Source organism: Oryx dammah, unplaced genomic scaffold (genome assembly GCF_014754425.2).
Source record: "Oryx dammah isolate SB20612 unplaced genomic scaffold, SCBI_Odam_1.1 HiC_scaffold_26, whole genome shotgun sequence".
Lineage (NCBI taxonomy): Eukaryota > Metazoa > Chordata > Mammalia > Artiodactyla > Bovidae > Oryx > Oryx dammah.
The window spans coordinates 82,079,020-82,096,493 of NW_024070210.1; the positions used below are offsets into that span (position 1 = coordinate 82,079,020).

General features: G+C 37.1%; 1 protein-coding gene across 6 annotated transcripts in view; it reads left to right on the plus strand.

Moving 5' to 3' along the window:
• The window catches only part of LOC120853514 (unconventional myosin-IXa), a 181,066-nt gene that overhangs the window by 96,329 nt on the left and 67,263 nt on the right, over positions 1-17,474 (plus strand). For all 6 annotated transcript variants that reach the window (XM_040227410.1, XM_040227412.1, XM_040227411.1 and 3 more), the window contains 5 exons: positions 6,036-6,158; positions 10,611-10,691; positions 13,956-14,066; positions 14,927-15,049; positions 16,955-17,104. In XM_040227410.1, the coding sequence (XP_040083344.1) occupies positions 6,036-6,158; positions 10,611-10,691; positions 13,956-14,066; positions 14,927-15,049; positions 16,955-17,104 (588 nt within the window). The remainder of the gene's footprint in view (positions 1-6,035; positions 6,159-10,610; positions 10,692-13,955; positions 14,067-14,926; positions 15,050-16,954; positions 17,105-17,474) is intronic.

Below are 17,474 nucleotides of genomic sequence, written 5' to 3' on the forward strand. Positions count from 1 at the left end.
ACTTGTATTAAGGGCACCTCTAGCATCTCATTTTATTGATAAAGGCAGGATTTAGAATGCCTTTTTTTTTTTTTTTTTACAATTCTGAATAAACACAGGCAAATATTAAACACATGTAACCTCCAACAGCCCTTAGCCCTCTGTTAATATAGTTCTGTTTTGATAGTACTTTTTTCTTCTAGAGAGTACTTTCCTTCTCATACCTTGAAACCATCAATCACTTCTATTAAATATATCTTTATAATTTGATCTGCCTTTAAATTTCTAGTCTTTTACCCACAGTTCCATTGTTGTACATTTCTACTGTGACATCCTGCTCATATCTCAGACTTATGCCATAAGAGATTTTGCTGTGTTCCTCCCCTCCTGAATTTTGTAGTCACTCAGGCTCAAACCTTGAAGATAAGTTTATTATCTATTTTAGTTCTCTTTAACAGCATGAGCAATATCTTCTTAATCTTTGTATCTACAGCACCTTGCACAGCAGGAAGTAAATAATTGTTTAAAAAAGAATGAATTGACTAATCTGAATAAACTAAACAATGAAGATGGAGTTAAGAAAGGAATAAAGTAGATAATGAACAGAAGACCTAAGAAAGGAATTAAATCCGTTATCTGTTTCCTGCTAGATCTTGGACCTGCATTTCAGTCCTTGTCACATCATGCTGTTCTATTGAAGCTGTCCCTTAACTGGTTTTCTCCCTTTCTTGCCTTCTTAGCCTCCTGTCCACTGCCTTTTTCTGCTCTGCCTCATATCTCCATTCTTCCTTGCACTGTTTTATCTTCATAAATCGGAATAACCCTGAGATTATCATTTATTTTTTTTTAATGTCCTTATAGTCCGTTTCCTTGTACTTGAATGCAGTGTATTCTGACCACTTAGAACAGAACTGGATCTGTAGTAATCATTGAATATTTCTTGATAGATCTAATCATGATGAGTTTCATGGGCATAAGTCTGAGGAAACACTGTTGAAAAATCATTACTTGTTAACCATTCTTTTGTTCATCCAGCTAATATTTATTGAGTTTGCAGAACCAGGGGCTTCCCTGGTGGCTCACACGGTAAGGAATCTGCCTGCAATGCGGGAGATTGACCCAACCCTGGGTTCAGTCCCTGGGTTGGGAAGATCCCCTGGAGGAGGGCATGGCAACCCACTCCAGTATGCTTGCCTGGAGCATCTTTATGGACAGCAGAGCCTGGTGGGCTAGTCTGTGGGGTTGCAAAGAGTCAGACACGACTGAGCAACTGAGCACGGCACATGCAGAACCAGACACTGTTTTAGACATTGTTAGTGCAGGGATAGATAGTCTAGTCCAAGAACTCTTGCTCTCTTGTAGTGATTCTTTCAGAGAAAGAGAAAAACAGTAAAAGATTTAGATGATATTATATGCAAAGAGGAAGATGAAATGACATACTATTAGCATACAGGTGGGCTGCTTTTGGGGTATGCAAGTAATAACTTTATTAAAAAGTTTGGGTATTTAAGCTATAAGTTGAATACTAAGAAAAATTAACCCATGTAAAGGTCTAATATTCCAAACAAATGAAAAAATTGGAAAGATCTGGAGGTAAGAATGAATGTGGATTTTTTGTATTGGTTTTTTTTTGTTTGTTTGACTTTTCCAATTAAATTCCTGAAGGGAAGGATTTCAACTTAAGTAAAAACTTTGAAAATTTAATGCACACATACCATTATATATTTATGTAAATATATTATTGTTTTGTGTGACTTTTTTTGGTCAAGAGTATTTGCAGATATTTTTCAATGTCAGAATATAGATTTATAGTATTTTTAGGAGCTGTACAGTGTTCAGTTGTGTGGATGAACTTCATGAAAAAAGTTTCGTGTAGTTCGTTATCTCTAGTCAGAATTTTTCACTATATTTTTGAAGTACATTGTCACAAGTTATATTCTATCTTTCCTTAGATAAATACCTAGACATGAAATTGTTTAATATCAGGAAGTTAATAAGGATTTTCACTCCTAAGAACAATACATAAATATGCCTGTTTTATGTATACTGAATCTGATCAGTCTTTATATGTTTGCCAATTGAATGTGCAATAAATCTCCTTAAAGAAAAGGTGTGTTTCTTTGATTAAAGCGAGATTGGTTTTCATTATGTTACTTGTCATGTATATTTTGAGAATTGTCTGTTGAAGTCTCCTGCTCCTTTATGGTCATGGGACATGTTCTTTTAAGCTTTTTTTTTTTTTATCATTCTTACATATAGATGATAAGTGTTTGTTGGAAATTTCTTTTTCCTTAGGTAGAATCATTTAAATGTGTATTATACTTATATTACCACTTGGAAGTTTTTATTTTTTGATGTTCATATTGTCAAAATTAATACTGTTTAGTCTTCTATATTTATCATGCTTTTAACTCAAATCTCTGCTTCTCATACAATGAAACTTTTTCTGCTTTATAAGTAACATAAGGTTGTGCATCAGTATAGATATGTTCTTTCCATTGACAAACTCACTGCCGTAAATTAGTAGGATTTTCAAAATTGATTAGTGATTGGCTAAAAGGAGCTCCAAAATCCTTTATTAATACCCTGTTTTGTATTCTTCAGTTGCTTTATGTGTAACTCCTATCTTATGAAGATTAATAATTAGGACTTAAGGATGCAGATTGATAAGGGACTGTATTTTTTTTTCCTGTTTATGTGTTCCTGGCTTACTTACTGTATAGTCTAGGGATTGAATTTAATTTATTGTCTCTATAGGTCAGGATTCAATTGCAAGTTAATAATCACTGTGGATATGTTTAAGTAGTAAAAGAAGAAAATACTGCTCCTTGGTGTCCAGCTCTTTGCAACCCCATGAATTGTAGCCCGCCAGGCTCCTCTGTGCATGGAATTCTCTAGGCAAGAATACTGGAGTGGGTAGCCCTTCCCTTCTCCAGGTGATCTTCCTGACCCAGGGAGTGAATCCAGATCTTTTGCATTGAGGGTAGATTCTTTACCATCTGACCCACCAGGGAAGCCCCCTTTTTAAGTATAAAGGGTCTTAATTCAAAGTGGTGCTTACAGAAATCATCAGAAGTTAGAGAGCAGAACTAACCTCAGCTTTACTCCAAAAGCTAGCAACTGAGGAAGCTGCGATCTTTGCACCTGCTTCCAGGCTCATGGAGAAGCTGCTATAATTATTGGCTTCTGTACTAAGGTGCTTTTACTAGAGTTGCACTGACAACACAGATGCCCTGCATGCTGCCTCTCAACACTCTCAAAAGTAGTGCCTGGACACGGGCCATGGAAGGCTGAAGTACTTTTGTATACGTGTTTGGCGGCAGAAACAAGCTAGTAGCCAAACCCTCTGCCTTGATTCAATCAGTTCAGTTCAGTAGCTCAGCAGTGTCTGACTCTTTGCAACCCCATGGACTGCAGCACCCCAGGCCTCCCTGTCTATCACCAACTCCCAGAGTTTACTCAAACTCATGTCCATTGAGTTGGTGATGCTGTCCAGCCATCCCATCCTCTGTCGTCCTCTTCTCCTCCTGCCTTCAGTCTTTCCCAGCGTCAGGGTCTTTTCCAGTGAGTCAGTTCTTTGCATCAGGTGGCCAAAGTATTGGAGTTTCAGCTTCAACATCAGTCCTTCCAATGAATATTGAGGACTGATTTCCTTTAGGATGGACTGGTTGGATCTCCTTGCAGTCCAAGGGACTCTCAAGAGTCTACTACAACACCACAGTTCAAAAGCATCAATTCTTCGGCACTCAGCTTTCTTTATAGTCCAACTCTCACATCCATACATGACTACTGGAAAAACCATAGATCTGACTAGATAGATGTTTGTTGGCAAAGTAATGTCTCTGCTTTTAATATGCTGTCCAGGTTGGTCATAACTTTTCTTCTAAGAGGTAAGCATCTTTTAATTTCATGGCTGCAGTCACCATCTGCAGTGATTTTGGAGCCCCCCCAAAATAAAGTCTGTCACTATTTCCACTGTTTCCCCATCTATTTGCCATGAAGTGATGGGACCAGATGCCATGATCTTAGTTTTCTGAATGTTGAGTTTTAAGCCAACTTTTTCACTCTCCTCTTTCACTTTCATCAAGAGGCTCTTTAGTTTTCTTCACTTTCTGCCATAAGAGTAGTGTCATCTGCATATCTGAGGTTATTGATATTTCTCCCGGCCATCTTGATGCCCCACCAAGATTCCTATAAGTGAAAAGTTGTTAGTGATGATGTATCTCCAACCCATTCTGCTTTACATATTAACACAATTCTGATGTGGCATGATTTTAACAAACACTGGATTTTCCAGGAATGTCTGTGAATAGAGCAAAGGGAGAAGGCAATGGCACCCCACTCCAGTACTCTTGCCTGGAAAATCCCATGGACGGAGGAGCCTGGTAGGCTGCAGTCCATGGGGTTGCTAAGAGTCGGACACGACTGAGCAACTTCACTTTCACTTTTCACTTTCATGCATTGGAGAAGGAAATGGCAACCCACTCCAGTGTTCTTGCCTGGAGAATCCCACGGACAGGGGAGCCTGGTGGGCTGCCGTCTATGGGGTCACACAGAGTCGGACATGACTGAAGCGACTTAGCAGCAGCAGCAGCATCTTGATTCCAGCTTGTGCTTCATCCAGCCCAACGTTTCTCATGATGTACTCTGCATATAAGTTAAATAAGCAGGGTGACAATATACAGCCTTGACGTATTCCTTTTCCTATTTGGAACTAGTCAGTTGTTCCATGTCCAGTCTAACTGTTGCATACAGATTTCTCAAGAGGCAGGTCTGGTGGTCTGATAGTCTTCCATAGTTTGTTGTGGTCCACACAGTCAAAGTCTTTGGCATAGTCAATAAAGCAGAAGTAGATGTTTTTCTGGAACTCTCTTGCTTTTTTGATGCTCCAATGGATGTTGGCAATTTGGTCTCTGGTTCCTCTGCCTTTTCTAAAACCAGCTTGAACATCTGGAAGTTCACAGTTCATGTCCTGTTGAAGCCCGGTTTGGAGAATTTTGAGCATTACTTTACTAGCATGTAAGATGAGTGCAAAAATGTGGTAGTTTGAGCATTCTCTGGCATTGCCTTTCTTTGGGATTGCAATGAAAACTGACCTTTTCCAGTCCTGTGGCCACTGCTGAGTTTTCCAAATTTGCTGGCATATAGAGTGCAGCACTTTCACAGCATCATCTTTCAGGATTTGAAATAGCTCAACTGGAATTCCATCACCTCCACTACTAGCTTTGTTCGTAGTGATGCTTCCTAAGGCCCTCTTGACTTCGCATTCCAGGATGTCTGGCTCTAGGTTGGTGATCACACCATGATTATCTGGGTTGTGAAGATCTTTTTTGTATAGTTCTTCTGTGTATTTGTGCCACCTCTTCTTAATATCTTCTGCTTCTGTTAGGTCCATACCATTTCTGTCCTTTATTGTGCCCATCTTTGCATGAAATGTTCCACTGGTAGCTCTAATTTTCTTGAAGAAATCTCTAGACTTTCCCGTTTTATTGTTTTCCTCTATTTCTTTGCATTGATCACTGCAGAAGGCTTTCTTATCTCTCCTTGCTATCCTTTGGAACTCTGCATTCAAATGGGTGTATCTTTCCTTTTCTCCCTTGCCTTTTGCTTCTCTTCTTCTCACAGCTATTTGTAAGGCCTCCTCAGACAGCCATTTTGTCTTTTTGCATTTCTTTTCCTTGGGGATGGTATTGATCCCTGCCTCCTGTACAATGTCACGAACCTCTGTCCATAGTTCTTCAGGCACTCTGTCTATCAGATCTAATCCCTTGAATCTGCCGAGGTTGAGGTTAGACCTTCCTAGTTTAATGTGTGGGAATTGTGGAACTTAAATCACATCCAGGAACTGAGATGTAAGAGTTTGAGAAATGCAGTTTCTTTTTAGCTGATCAACTTCTGCCAGAAAGCAGAAGATGGGTAGAGTGTATATTGAATATTAATCTCCCATATTCACCACAGTCATATATAGGAATAATAAACACTGGCTTACAACTTTGTTTTTCCTATTCTTAGATCAATTTATGTGAAGAATTTGATTTCTTCCCTCTGTTTTTCAGCATTTGCTAGAAGTAAAGTCTTTAAAGCATCTGACAAGATTGACCCTACAGGATCGCATTACCAAGTCTCTTCTTCATTTGCACAAGAAGAAGAAACCTCCCAGCATCAGTGCCCAGTTTCAGGTTATTTCCTATTTACTTTTTTTCCCTTTTATTTTTAACAAAGAGGAATCTGTTTTGTTCAGATTGAAATCATAAGGTCAAAGTGATCTGCAAGATTCATGTGACTAAAAAGTTATGTAGAATGGTCCTTTTGGTTGGAAGTACCAAAGATGGGAGAAAAATCAGGTGCTTTTATTCATCTCTGGGTAGTACATATCCCAAAGATGAATTCGTTATATTCAGCTTGAAGAAAAAAGCACCAGAAAGTTGACTGCCCAGATGTGGCACTGTTAATACAATGATGTATGTTTTTTTTCTTTGTATATTTAAACCTCATGCTACTTCCATCATTATTTAACTAAATGGAATTGTAAGATTTTTCTTGACTTTTTATTTTAGTTTTGTATATATAGGAATCTAGATCATCTTATTATGACTGTGCATTTAGGAATAAATACGATAATAATAAATTAACTAAATCACCTCCAGAATTAATTTCAAAATACTCTTCATTTTTCCTGTTCTTATCAGATTGTCTCTAATATTCTGTTCATTTGCTAGATATTTATGAAAATGAGCTGAAAATCTGAAGGATAATGGTATTTTAGATAATTTTATTCTACCTTGTGCTTTATCACTCACAGAAGCAGTACTAACTAAAGCATTGTTAACTAAAAATTTCTTTATCTACTGATAGCTATATTTCCAGAGAAGGCAATGGCACCCCACTCCAGTACTCTTGCCTGGAAAATCCCATGGACAGAGGAGCCTGGTGGGCTACAGTCCATGGGGTCGCTAAGAGTCGAACACGACTGAATGACTTTACTTTCACTTTTCACTTTCACGCTTTGGAGAAGGAAATGGCAACCCACTCCAATGTTCTTGCCTGGAGAATCCCAGGGACAGGGGAGCCTGGTGGGCTGCCATCTATGGGGTCGCACAGAGTCAGACACGACTGAAGTGACTTAGCAGCTTAGCAGCAGCTATATTTCTATTTTTTAGCACTTTTCCAGTGCTCCTTTTTAATCCAGGATATCTAAATGTAAATTATCTACTAACATGTCACTGGATATGATCTCGTTTGATTTATATAAGCACAGTCTTTCAACCTATAAGCTGCTGCTGCTTAACAATCCTATGGGTTAATGGTATTTGATTATTTAAAAAGAGAGAGGTGTTGCTTGGCCCTATTTATCTAAGACACATTAGTCTCCTTTGCATGATTAGGAAGACTAGAACCATTAAGCTGTTGTGTCCTTTGTTTTATCATCTTGGTTCTTTTACAGGTGCCTCTTTATCAAACTCAGTCTTTAATCTGAAGAATACTCGTTATAGCTACTATAATAAAAGCTTAATTATAGTCCTATAATGTCCCTTAAAATCCCCCAAATTCAGGAATTATGGATATTTTCAAATTATATTCATGTATTGTATTTAACATTTACAAAGAGTCATCTGTAATGTTTCTAATACATTGTTAAATATTATAAGAGTAATGAATTAATTTTTCTAAACTTTCTATTATTTAGAAAATACAGTGAACAAAAACAAATGAAAGTCATTTACCATCCAGAAACATAATGATGAATGTACTACATTTTCCATATTCCTTATTAAATACTTATACATATGCATTATCTGTTTTTCCTCCAATTCTGTGAAATAAATACCATCATTCTTATTGTACAGATGAGGATATTAGAAGTGATGGAGATAGATGGCAGCCAGATGTCTATGACTTCACACCCTTCTTGTGAATGAATGTTTATTTTCATCAAAGTGAAATTGTAGAACTCATGAAGGATTAACTGATATAGGAATTGCCCTTCTATTATGAACATCTAGAAAACTAGGCAAAAGGTAAAAATAGAGTGTTTTTAGTTATCAGACAATAAGCATTACAGGATTCTGATCTCTGAGAAAAGGGAAATAAATGAGGCAAGTCCCAGGTTACTGCACAAAGATAGTTTGCTGTAGCCCAGGGAGAGGGAGCCCAAACAAATGCAGAAGGTTTTGCTCTGAACCTACCCTCACAAATCTTAATAAAAGTAAGTCTTGAAAGAATCAAAATGATCCAGTGTAACTCAATCCCAGGGGCAAATGTCTGTTGCTCTTTAAAGAAATACAGCAAAATCAAAGAATATAAAATCACTCCAGTGTCCAATCTGAAATTATTAGGCATGTGAAGAATCAGGGAAAGAACCACCCATAACAAGACAGAAAAATTAATCATTAGAAATAGATTGTAAAAACAACAGAGATGATGGAAATAGTAGATGAGGATCTCAAATAGCTATTATAAACCATATAAATATGCCCAGAGATATAAGAAAACTGTGAATAATAATGAGAAAGAATAGAAGATAGGAAAAAGACTCAAATGATTAATCATTTCAGAGATTAAAATTGTAATATTTGGAAATGAGATAAACTAGTTGGGATTAGTGCCAAAGTAGTGAATTAGAGTTTACATTTACTTTAAAATGCAGAGAGATGTAATAAATAATGATGGGGGAAAAAAATGAAAAAAAGCATTAGTAGCTTGTGGGAAAATATTAAGTCATTGAACATAGATGTAATTGACATCTAAGAAGGAAAGGCAAAGAGGGGTATACAGAAAAAGTTTTGAAGAAATAATGACAAAAATATTTTCTGATTTTTATGAATAATATAAGCTCAAATATCAAAGAAACTCAACAAGTCCCAGCAAAACACCCCCCCGCCAAGCATATCAAGACACATCACATCAAATTGCTAAAGCCAGTTAAAAATTTTAAATACAACCAAAGAAAAAAAGATATTTATGTTCTATGAAATGAAAATAAGAATAACAATATATTTCTCATCATAAACTATAAAAACCAGAATTCAAGAGTAGTATTTTTAAAAGCCTGAAAGAAAAAAAAAATTGTCACTCTAAAATTCCCTGCACAAGTGAGTAATGAAGGTTAGAGACTTTTTTAGACAAACAAAAGTTGAGAGATTTCATTTCCAGGAAATCTACAATATAAGAATGGTAAATTTGGGATAAAAATGATGAGAAAACCACAGAATTTGGATCTATACAAAACATTAAGATTGCCAGAAGGACAGAATGTAACTACAAAAAGTTTTTTCTTCTTTGAACCTTTAAAAAAAGTTAATTGATTGTAGAAGACAAAATAATAGTATGTTGTAAGGTACAAATAAGACATATGGACAAAGTAGCACAAAAGAAGGGAGGGGCTAAATATAAGTTTATACTATTGTAACTCTTTATATAGTCAAAGGGGAAGGAAAAATTTTAAAGTATTTTAACAATAAATGAGAATAAAGCATCAAAATTTGTGCAGTGCAGCTAAAGTAGTATTCCAAGGTTAATTTATAACAATAAATTCTCTTATTAGAAAAACTAAAAGCCTCACATCAGTAATCTAAGGTTCTACCCTAGGAAACTAGAAAAAGAAAAACATCAAACCCAAAGCAAACAGGAGTGAAATTATAAAGTAAAACATCAATGAAATGAAAAACAGAAAAATAATGAGAAAACCTAATGAAATTAAAAAGCTGGTTCTTTGAAAATATCAGAAAATTTATAAACCTCCAGTTAGACTAACCTGGAAAAAACAGGCGAGGCACAAATAATCAGCATCAGGAATGGAAGAGGGAACATCGTTACATACTTAAAGGTTAAAATTGAAACAGGAGACTACTACCTTCCTGGATATTCTACTGCAGGAGTCCCCAGCCTCTGAGATCTAATGCCTGATAATCTGAGGTGGAACTGATGTCATGATAATAGAAATAAAGTTCACAATCAATGTAATGCACTTGAATCATCCTGAAACTATCCCCCTCCCCCCTGGCTCCAGTTCATGAAAAAACTGTCTTCCATGAACCTGGTCCTTTGTGTCAGAAAGGTTGGGGACTGCTGCCCTACTAAATGGTTTTCCCAAAGTTGCTTTCTAATACTGCATGCATTTGAATAAAATTGTTTCATGAAATCTGAAGAAAAGTAAAAAATTTATTGTAGACTTGCATAGTTGCTAAGTCATGTCCAACTCTTTGGGACCCCAAGGACTATAACCTGCGAGGCTCCTCTATCCATAGGATTCCCCAGGCAATAATACTGGAGTAGATTGCCATTTCCTTTTCCAGGGGATCTTCCCAAACCAGGGATTGAAATGTTGCCTGCTTGGCAGGTGGACTCTTTACCGTATAGCCACCTGCGAAACCCCCGTTATATATTTAGATGACTATAAAATTATTTGCAGTATTTACCATTGCCAGTCTCTCAGCTTTAAGGTTAAACTGCCATCCTTGTCCTTAACTGGCCTCAGTTTAATCAGTATGGCATTGTACACAATTTGCTTTTCAGAAACAAACCTGGTTCTGTGTATATCACTTGTTTTTGCATATTTTACCAACATCATAAGTCATTTGTTTCCAGTTTGGAATGAGAGACAGTGCTAACTATATTGCTTTGTATTGCAGGCGTCATTAAGCAAGCTGATGGAAACACTTGGTCAAGCAGAACCGTATTTTGTAAAGTGCATTCGCTCTAATGCTGAAAAGGTAAGAATGTCCCTTAAATGAGAGCTTCTAGCTCAGCTTACTGTAAATTCGTTCTAAGAAGGATATGTGGAAGCGAAGAGCTGTTTATAATCTTTGTAAGGAAAACAGTGTTCTGAATATTCTGTGGATATCTTTCTAATTTTCTCACTTGCTGCTAAGTCACTTCAGTCATGTCCGACTCTGTGCGACCCCATAGATGGCAGCCCACCAGGCTCCCCCATCCCTGGGATTCTCCAGGCAAGAATACTGGAGTGGGTTGCTATTTCCTTCTCCAACGCATGAAAGTGAAAAGTGAAAGGGAAGTCACTCAGTCGTGTCCGACTCTTAGCGACCCCATGGACTGCAGCCTACCAGGCTCCTCCATCCATGGGATTTTCCAGGCAAGACTAGTGGAGTGGGTTGCCATCACTTTCTCCGAATTTTCTCACTTACCTGCCTATGAACTATTTATATGAGCTCAATTTAGCATTTTCTAGAATTTAGCATCTGCTACATGTAGAAGCAAAAATCTCTTGAAATTCCATTATACAAAATAATTTTTGCAACTTTTGTTACCCTAAATTAATCTCTTGTTCAGACATAAGGTGTTAATCACTCTTACAGAACTTGCCTGGCATTTTTCATGTTTAGATTCTTGTCTCTTTAAAATAGGTTACTGTGGACATTTTTTATTTCCTTCTTGTTTTATGTGACAGTTCCCCTAATTAGAGCTTTGCAAAATATATCTATTAAGTGTAATCATTTGTCATCTTTATGTCCATCATAGGAAAAAATAGTTCCAGCCCAAACTTCTGAAATGTAGTAGGAAATTAGGTTCAGCTTTCTTAATTCTTAAGAAGCAGTCTCGAGCTTTGCCAGTTACAAGTTTTGTGGTCTTAAATGAGTTGCATGACTTCTCTGTGCCTTAAATAATTTCATCTGTGTAAGAATATACTGTAATTGTAGGACAACTCATAACTGTTTCATGAGTACCTGAGAAAAAACCTATGTAGTACTTAGAATATTCCTGGCCCCTACTAAGTGCTTAGTAAATGTTAGCTATTCCTTAATGGTTGATTCTTTTATGGTGACAAAAAGGGAAACTTTTATTTATAGTTACAGAGAAATTTGAGTCCCTGTTATTGAGACCTTGTTCTACAAAGAGTTCAATTAATAAGGTATTTAAGAACACAGAATAAGTACTAAATAAATGTTAACTGCTATTATTATTTAACATAAGCTGCCCACTTGACTTTTCTCTTGACAGTTGGTATACCCTATCTTTCTGCAGGAAAACGTTTGGAATTTCCTTAGTGGAAAATTGAAAATGGTATTTAGAAAATAAGGAGAAATACCAGAAATTTCAAATACATCCTCTTTTGAATGTCTAAAAACACGCCTAAGAGATACCTAGGAGTGACTGATGAGAGACTATAGGGACTTTTTATTTTCCAGGGTGTCTTACAGGATTCAGGATTCTGAAAGAGATGGGAATACCAGATCACCTGACCTGCCTCTTGAGAAACCTGTATGCAGGTCAGGAAGCAACAGTTAGAACTAGACATGGAACAACAGACTGGTTCCAAACAGGAAAAGGAGTACATCAAGGCTGTATATTGTCACCCTGCTTATTTAACTTATATGCAGAGTACATCATGAGAAACGCTGGGCTGGAGGAAGCACAAGCTGGAATCAAGATTGCCGGGAGAAATATCAATCACCTCAGATATGCAGATGACACCACCCTTATGGCAGAAAGTGAAGAACAACAGACCCTCTTGATGAAAGTGAAAGAGGATAGTGGAAAAGTTGGCTTAAAGCTCAACATTCAGAAAACTAAGATCATGGCATCTGGTCCCATCACTTCATGGCAGATAGATGGGGAAACAGTGGAGACAGTGGCTGACTTTATTTTGGGGGGCTCCAAAATCACTGCAGATGGTGATTGCAGCCATGAAATTAAAAGACGCTTACTCCTTGGAAGAAAAGTTATGACCAACCTAGACAGCATATTCAAAAGCAGAGACATTACTTTGCCAACAAATGTCCGTCTAGTCAAGGCTATGGTTTTTCCAGTAGTCAGGTATGGATGTGAGAGTTGGATTATAAAGAAAACTGAGTGCCGAAGAATTGATGCTTTTGAACTGTGGTGTTGTAGTAGACTCTTGGGAGTCCCTTGGACTGCAAGGAGATCCAACCAATACATCCTAAACGAGATCAGTCCTGGGTGTTCATTGGAAGGACTGATGTTGAAGCTGAAACTCCAGTACTTTGGCCACCTGATCCGAAGAGCTGACTCATTGGAAAAGACCCTGACGCTGGGGAAGATTGGGGGCAGGAGGAGAAGGGGATGAAAGAGGATGAAATGGTTGGATGGCATCATCGACTTGATGGACATGGGTTTGGGTGGACTCTGGGAGTTGGTGATGGACAGGGGCGCCTGGCGTGCTGCAGTTTATGGGGTTGCAAAGAGTTGGACACAACTGAGCGACTGAATTGAACTGAACTTACAGGATCATCAGCAAAAACTATTTAGGGAGATAAACTGCTCTTAATCTTGTACTAGTCATAGAAGATCAAACTGTCAGCTCTCAAGTTAAGGCAGCTGGAAGCTTATAGACTGGGTGGTTTCTGAGTGAGATGGTGGGTAAAATCTTAGCAAAAATACACTCTTAACTATGTATAAGTAGGTTAATCTTGTTACAAATTTTATAGTGACTAAAGATGCTAAAGCTGAAGCTCCAGTACTTTGGCCACCTCATGCGAAGAGTTGACTCCTTGGAAAAGACTCTGATGCTGGGAGGGATTGGGGGCAGGAGGAGAAGGGGACGACCGAGGATGAGATGGCTGGATGGCATCACGGACTCGATGGACGTGAGTCTGAGTGAACTCCGGGAGGTGGTGATGGACAGGGAGGCCTGGCATGCTGCGATTCATGGGGTCGCAAAGAGTCAGACACGACTGAGCGACTGAACTGAACTGAACTGAAACTCTGTGGCCTGTGGGCAGCAACATTTCCTTTTGAGTTCTGAGGGCACTTTTCTTCTGCAAGTAATGAAGCCTGGAAGCTTGGTGTCTCTTTTTTTCCCTTTAGTCAGACAGTCAGAACTTTTCTGAAGCTACCAGTTGTGGAGGTAAGAATGTCTCATTGACTGTGCTGTATCTTAACCAGACAACCTCCAGTCAGTTCCTAGATATTCAGAATTTAACTATACTTAGAAAACAAACATAAATTTGGAGATCTGTTCTTCTGGGTTAACCCTGTGTCTGTTTGCTTTGTTCTAGTTACCGTTAAGGTTCAATGATGCCTTGGTGCTTAGACAGCTTCGGTACACTGGGATGCTGGAGACAGTTCGTATTCGCCAGTCAGGATACAGCTGCAAATATTCTTTCCAGGTTATACTTTTATAGTGATATTTAAGTATATATGTACATCAAGTAAATTAGTCCTGTGTCTTGCTTATTTTTCATTTTTGACTCACTTGTTTATTTCTCTTAATTCTCCTCCCCATTCTATCTTTCATATACAGAATTGAAGAGGGATAGAGAATACTCGTTTCCATTGACTGACAACAATATCATTAAGCTTGTGTTGTAATAGATTCCACTTCTTGGCTCTTCTCATTTGACCTGAATGTTTGCTTTTATAAGTTTACTCATAACGTGGCAGTTCTTCACAGTGATTACTCCAGTAACTGAAATACTATAATCAGAGCAATCTAGTTCAAAAGAAAAGATCCCTTTTGATTTTCCCTAAAGGTTTCTCAGCAGAATTATCTTTCATAGTATGCTGCCAACAAGGCTTTCAGCTCTTCTCATGGGCTGCTGCTGATATGGGTATAGAAATTATTTTGAAGCTTTTCAGAAGCTGAGTATATCTTTACTGTTGAGGGAAAGCTTTATTTTCCGTTATAACCTGAAATAGCTGCCACCTTTCCTTATTTTTCTGCTAAAAATTTCAAAACCTTATTACGTAACTTTTTCTTTGGTCTTTAGTATAGCTTTTTCAAAGGGAGAATTAGTTTCTGTCCTTCTTCTTTTCTTCTGCTTTGATAACAAAATATGTAGAAATCTCTACCCCCCATTTTGCTAATTAATTAACTTCTTGTAATATTTTAAATTAACAGGTAATTTCTTGGTTTCACCCTGTTTAAAATAATGAGACAGAAATCAATAAAAGGACAATTAACTTGTTTGGGATCTTGTTTACATATAATTCTCTTGTAATTTTACAATATTTTCTTTTCATTTTTCAGGATTTTGTGAGCCATTTCCATGTACTTCTTCCCCGAAATATTATTCCATCCAAATTTAACATTCAGGATTTCTTCAGGAAAATAAATCTTAATCCAGATAATTATCAAGTTGGAAAATCCATGGTAAATATAATATATACAGCCCTTGTCCAAATTGAGTTTTATGTTTTTGTAGGCAGCAGTGGAGACACAAACAGGGAGAGCAGACTTGTGGCCACAGTGTGGGAAGGAGATGGTGGGCCCAACTGAGAGAGTAGCACTGAGACATATACATTATCGTATTAATGTAAGATTAGAATATTAATATAGATTAAAATGGCCAATTAATCTAAAATTAGATAGCTGATAGAAATTTGCTGTATGACACCGGGAGCTCACATCTGGCGCTCTGCCTAGAGGGGTGGGATAGGGTGGGAGGTGGGAGGGAGGTTTAAGAAGGAGGGGACATATGTGTACCTATGGCTGATTCATGGTGATATATGGCTGAAACCAACGAACGCAATATTGTAAAGCAATTATCCTCCAATTAAAAGTAAATAAATTAAAAAAAAGAAAAAATGATTATCCAGTATAAATTAAAGTGATACTTTATATTCTTTCTTTAAAAAAAAAAAAGGCAGTCTTTGCCTAGGAGAATGTTGATAAGATGATAACAAGATATTATAAGGAAATTGATTAGACCAAGATTTTTAGTTTATGAGATGGTCAGTATTAATCAAAGAGCTTATGACCAATGCTCTAGTGCTGCCTATAATTTTAACTGCTTAAAAAGCATCTCTTTCTAGGTATTCTACTGTAATTTTCAACTCAGTTTGCCCAAAGTGACGTTAGCCAGATTCCCCTACTGTCTTTAACCAACTGCTCTTTTTCTCTGTTACCTTTCTTGTAGTTTCTAGGCTAGAAACCATAATCATATATAGCTTACCCTTCACTTTAACCTTTTTACAAAAATGTTTCCATTGTTTTTCCTTACAAATGATTCTTACATCTCTGCCTTTCCCTACATTCCTACTGTTTCATTTTAGTTGTGTTTCTTGCTCTCACTCATTTCTCTTACAGTAAACAGATCCATCATCAATATCAGTCTGTTATTCCGTGTAACTCACTCTGCCCTTAGTATCAAAATCATCATCTTCATATACTTCTTTCTTTATGTCAGTTTCCTGCTCAGTAATAATCACTCAATAACCTCCTGATTAAACATATTTCTCTTTTTCAAGAACCTCCATGTTGTGACTTCATACTCTTTAGCTGTTCCATGGTCCCCAGTATGTACATTTATTCTTATTTCCAGCTCCTTGTTTTGCTCAGGTAGGGTCTTCTGTTTCTTGCCGTTGATAGCTTACTGTTTCACTTTATGGGTTTCTGATAGCTATCTGTGCTTTTTAAAAATCTTTTTAAAATTTTTGACAAAAATGGGAGATGGTGGACATGTTTCTTAGTTTGTGATAATCATTTCACAGTGTTTATACAGGCATCAAAACATCACATTGTACATCTTAAATATATACAGTTTTTAATATCTATCTGCTCTTAAAGTTGAGGTCCAAATCCTGTTTCCAGAGGGGTGTCTAATTTATCTTTATATACCCCTAAATTCCTAAAGATTTATAATTGAATGAAAGAGTGAATAAACAAACTGATGAATATCTTTGGGCAGCAAAGAAGCCTTTGATGCATACTGGATTTTAAAAAGATGGTTGTTATTTATTACTATTATAATCATTGGCTCCTGACAGCAGTGAATTTCCCCAGGGAATAATATATCACAATCTCTGGCACTGGGATTTTTGTACTTCTGCTCACCTTTCCAGTTCCCCTTCTGTATTCTAATACATCCTTTCCAATTTGAGAATGACTGCTTTGGCTAAATCATAGAAATATTAAGACTACTTGTACATGTCTGCTGCTGTACCTGTTCTTCTCTAAAAAAGCTTACCATGGGAATCATCACAGGAATGATGATGCATTAAGTAAATTTCTTGTTTCTTCTTAAACTGTATTCTTCATCTTTTTCCCTTCTGGTAGGTGTTCCTAAAGGAGCAGGAACGACAACACCTACAGGATCTGCTTCACCAAGAGGTGCTCCGCAGAATCATATTACTGCAGCGATGGTTCAGGGTCTTGCTATGTAGGCAGCATTTCCTCCATATGAGACAGGCATCTGTTGTCATCCAGGTGGGAAGTAAAGGATTCTTTACATGAGATTGGCCAGTTTATTTAGCATGTGTTTTAGTAATTAGAATTGTTTTATTGTGAAGCATTTAAATAAGAATGTAAATTTCTTCAGAGATGCGAATGTGTCCTACTCATTTCTTAATTGTTCATAGCACCCAACGGATTTACCTGGCAATACAATTTACTATTAGTAAATATATTAATGTACAGTTGAAATTAAATTGAATTTATAGTTATAATGTTTTGTGAGGTATAATTAGGAACAAAGGAGTTATGTGCCTTAATTTCTGATGACAAAGTTATTTTTAGTTTTCTTAGTGATATTTGAGAATGATATATATAGTTGTTATAATTATTCAAGTTCATTTTA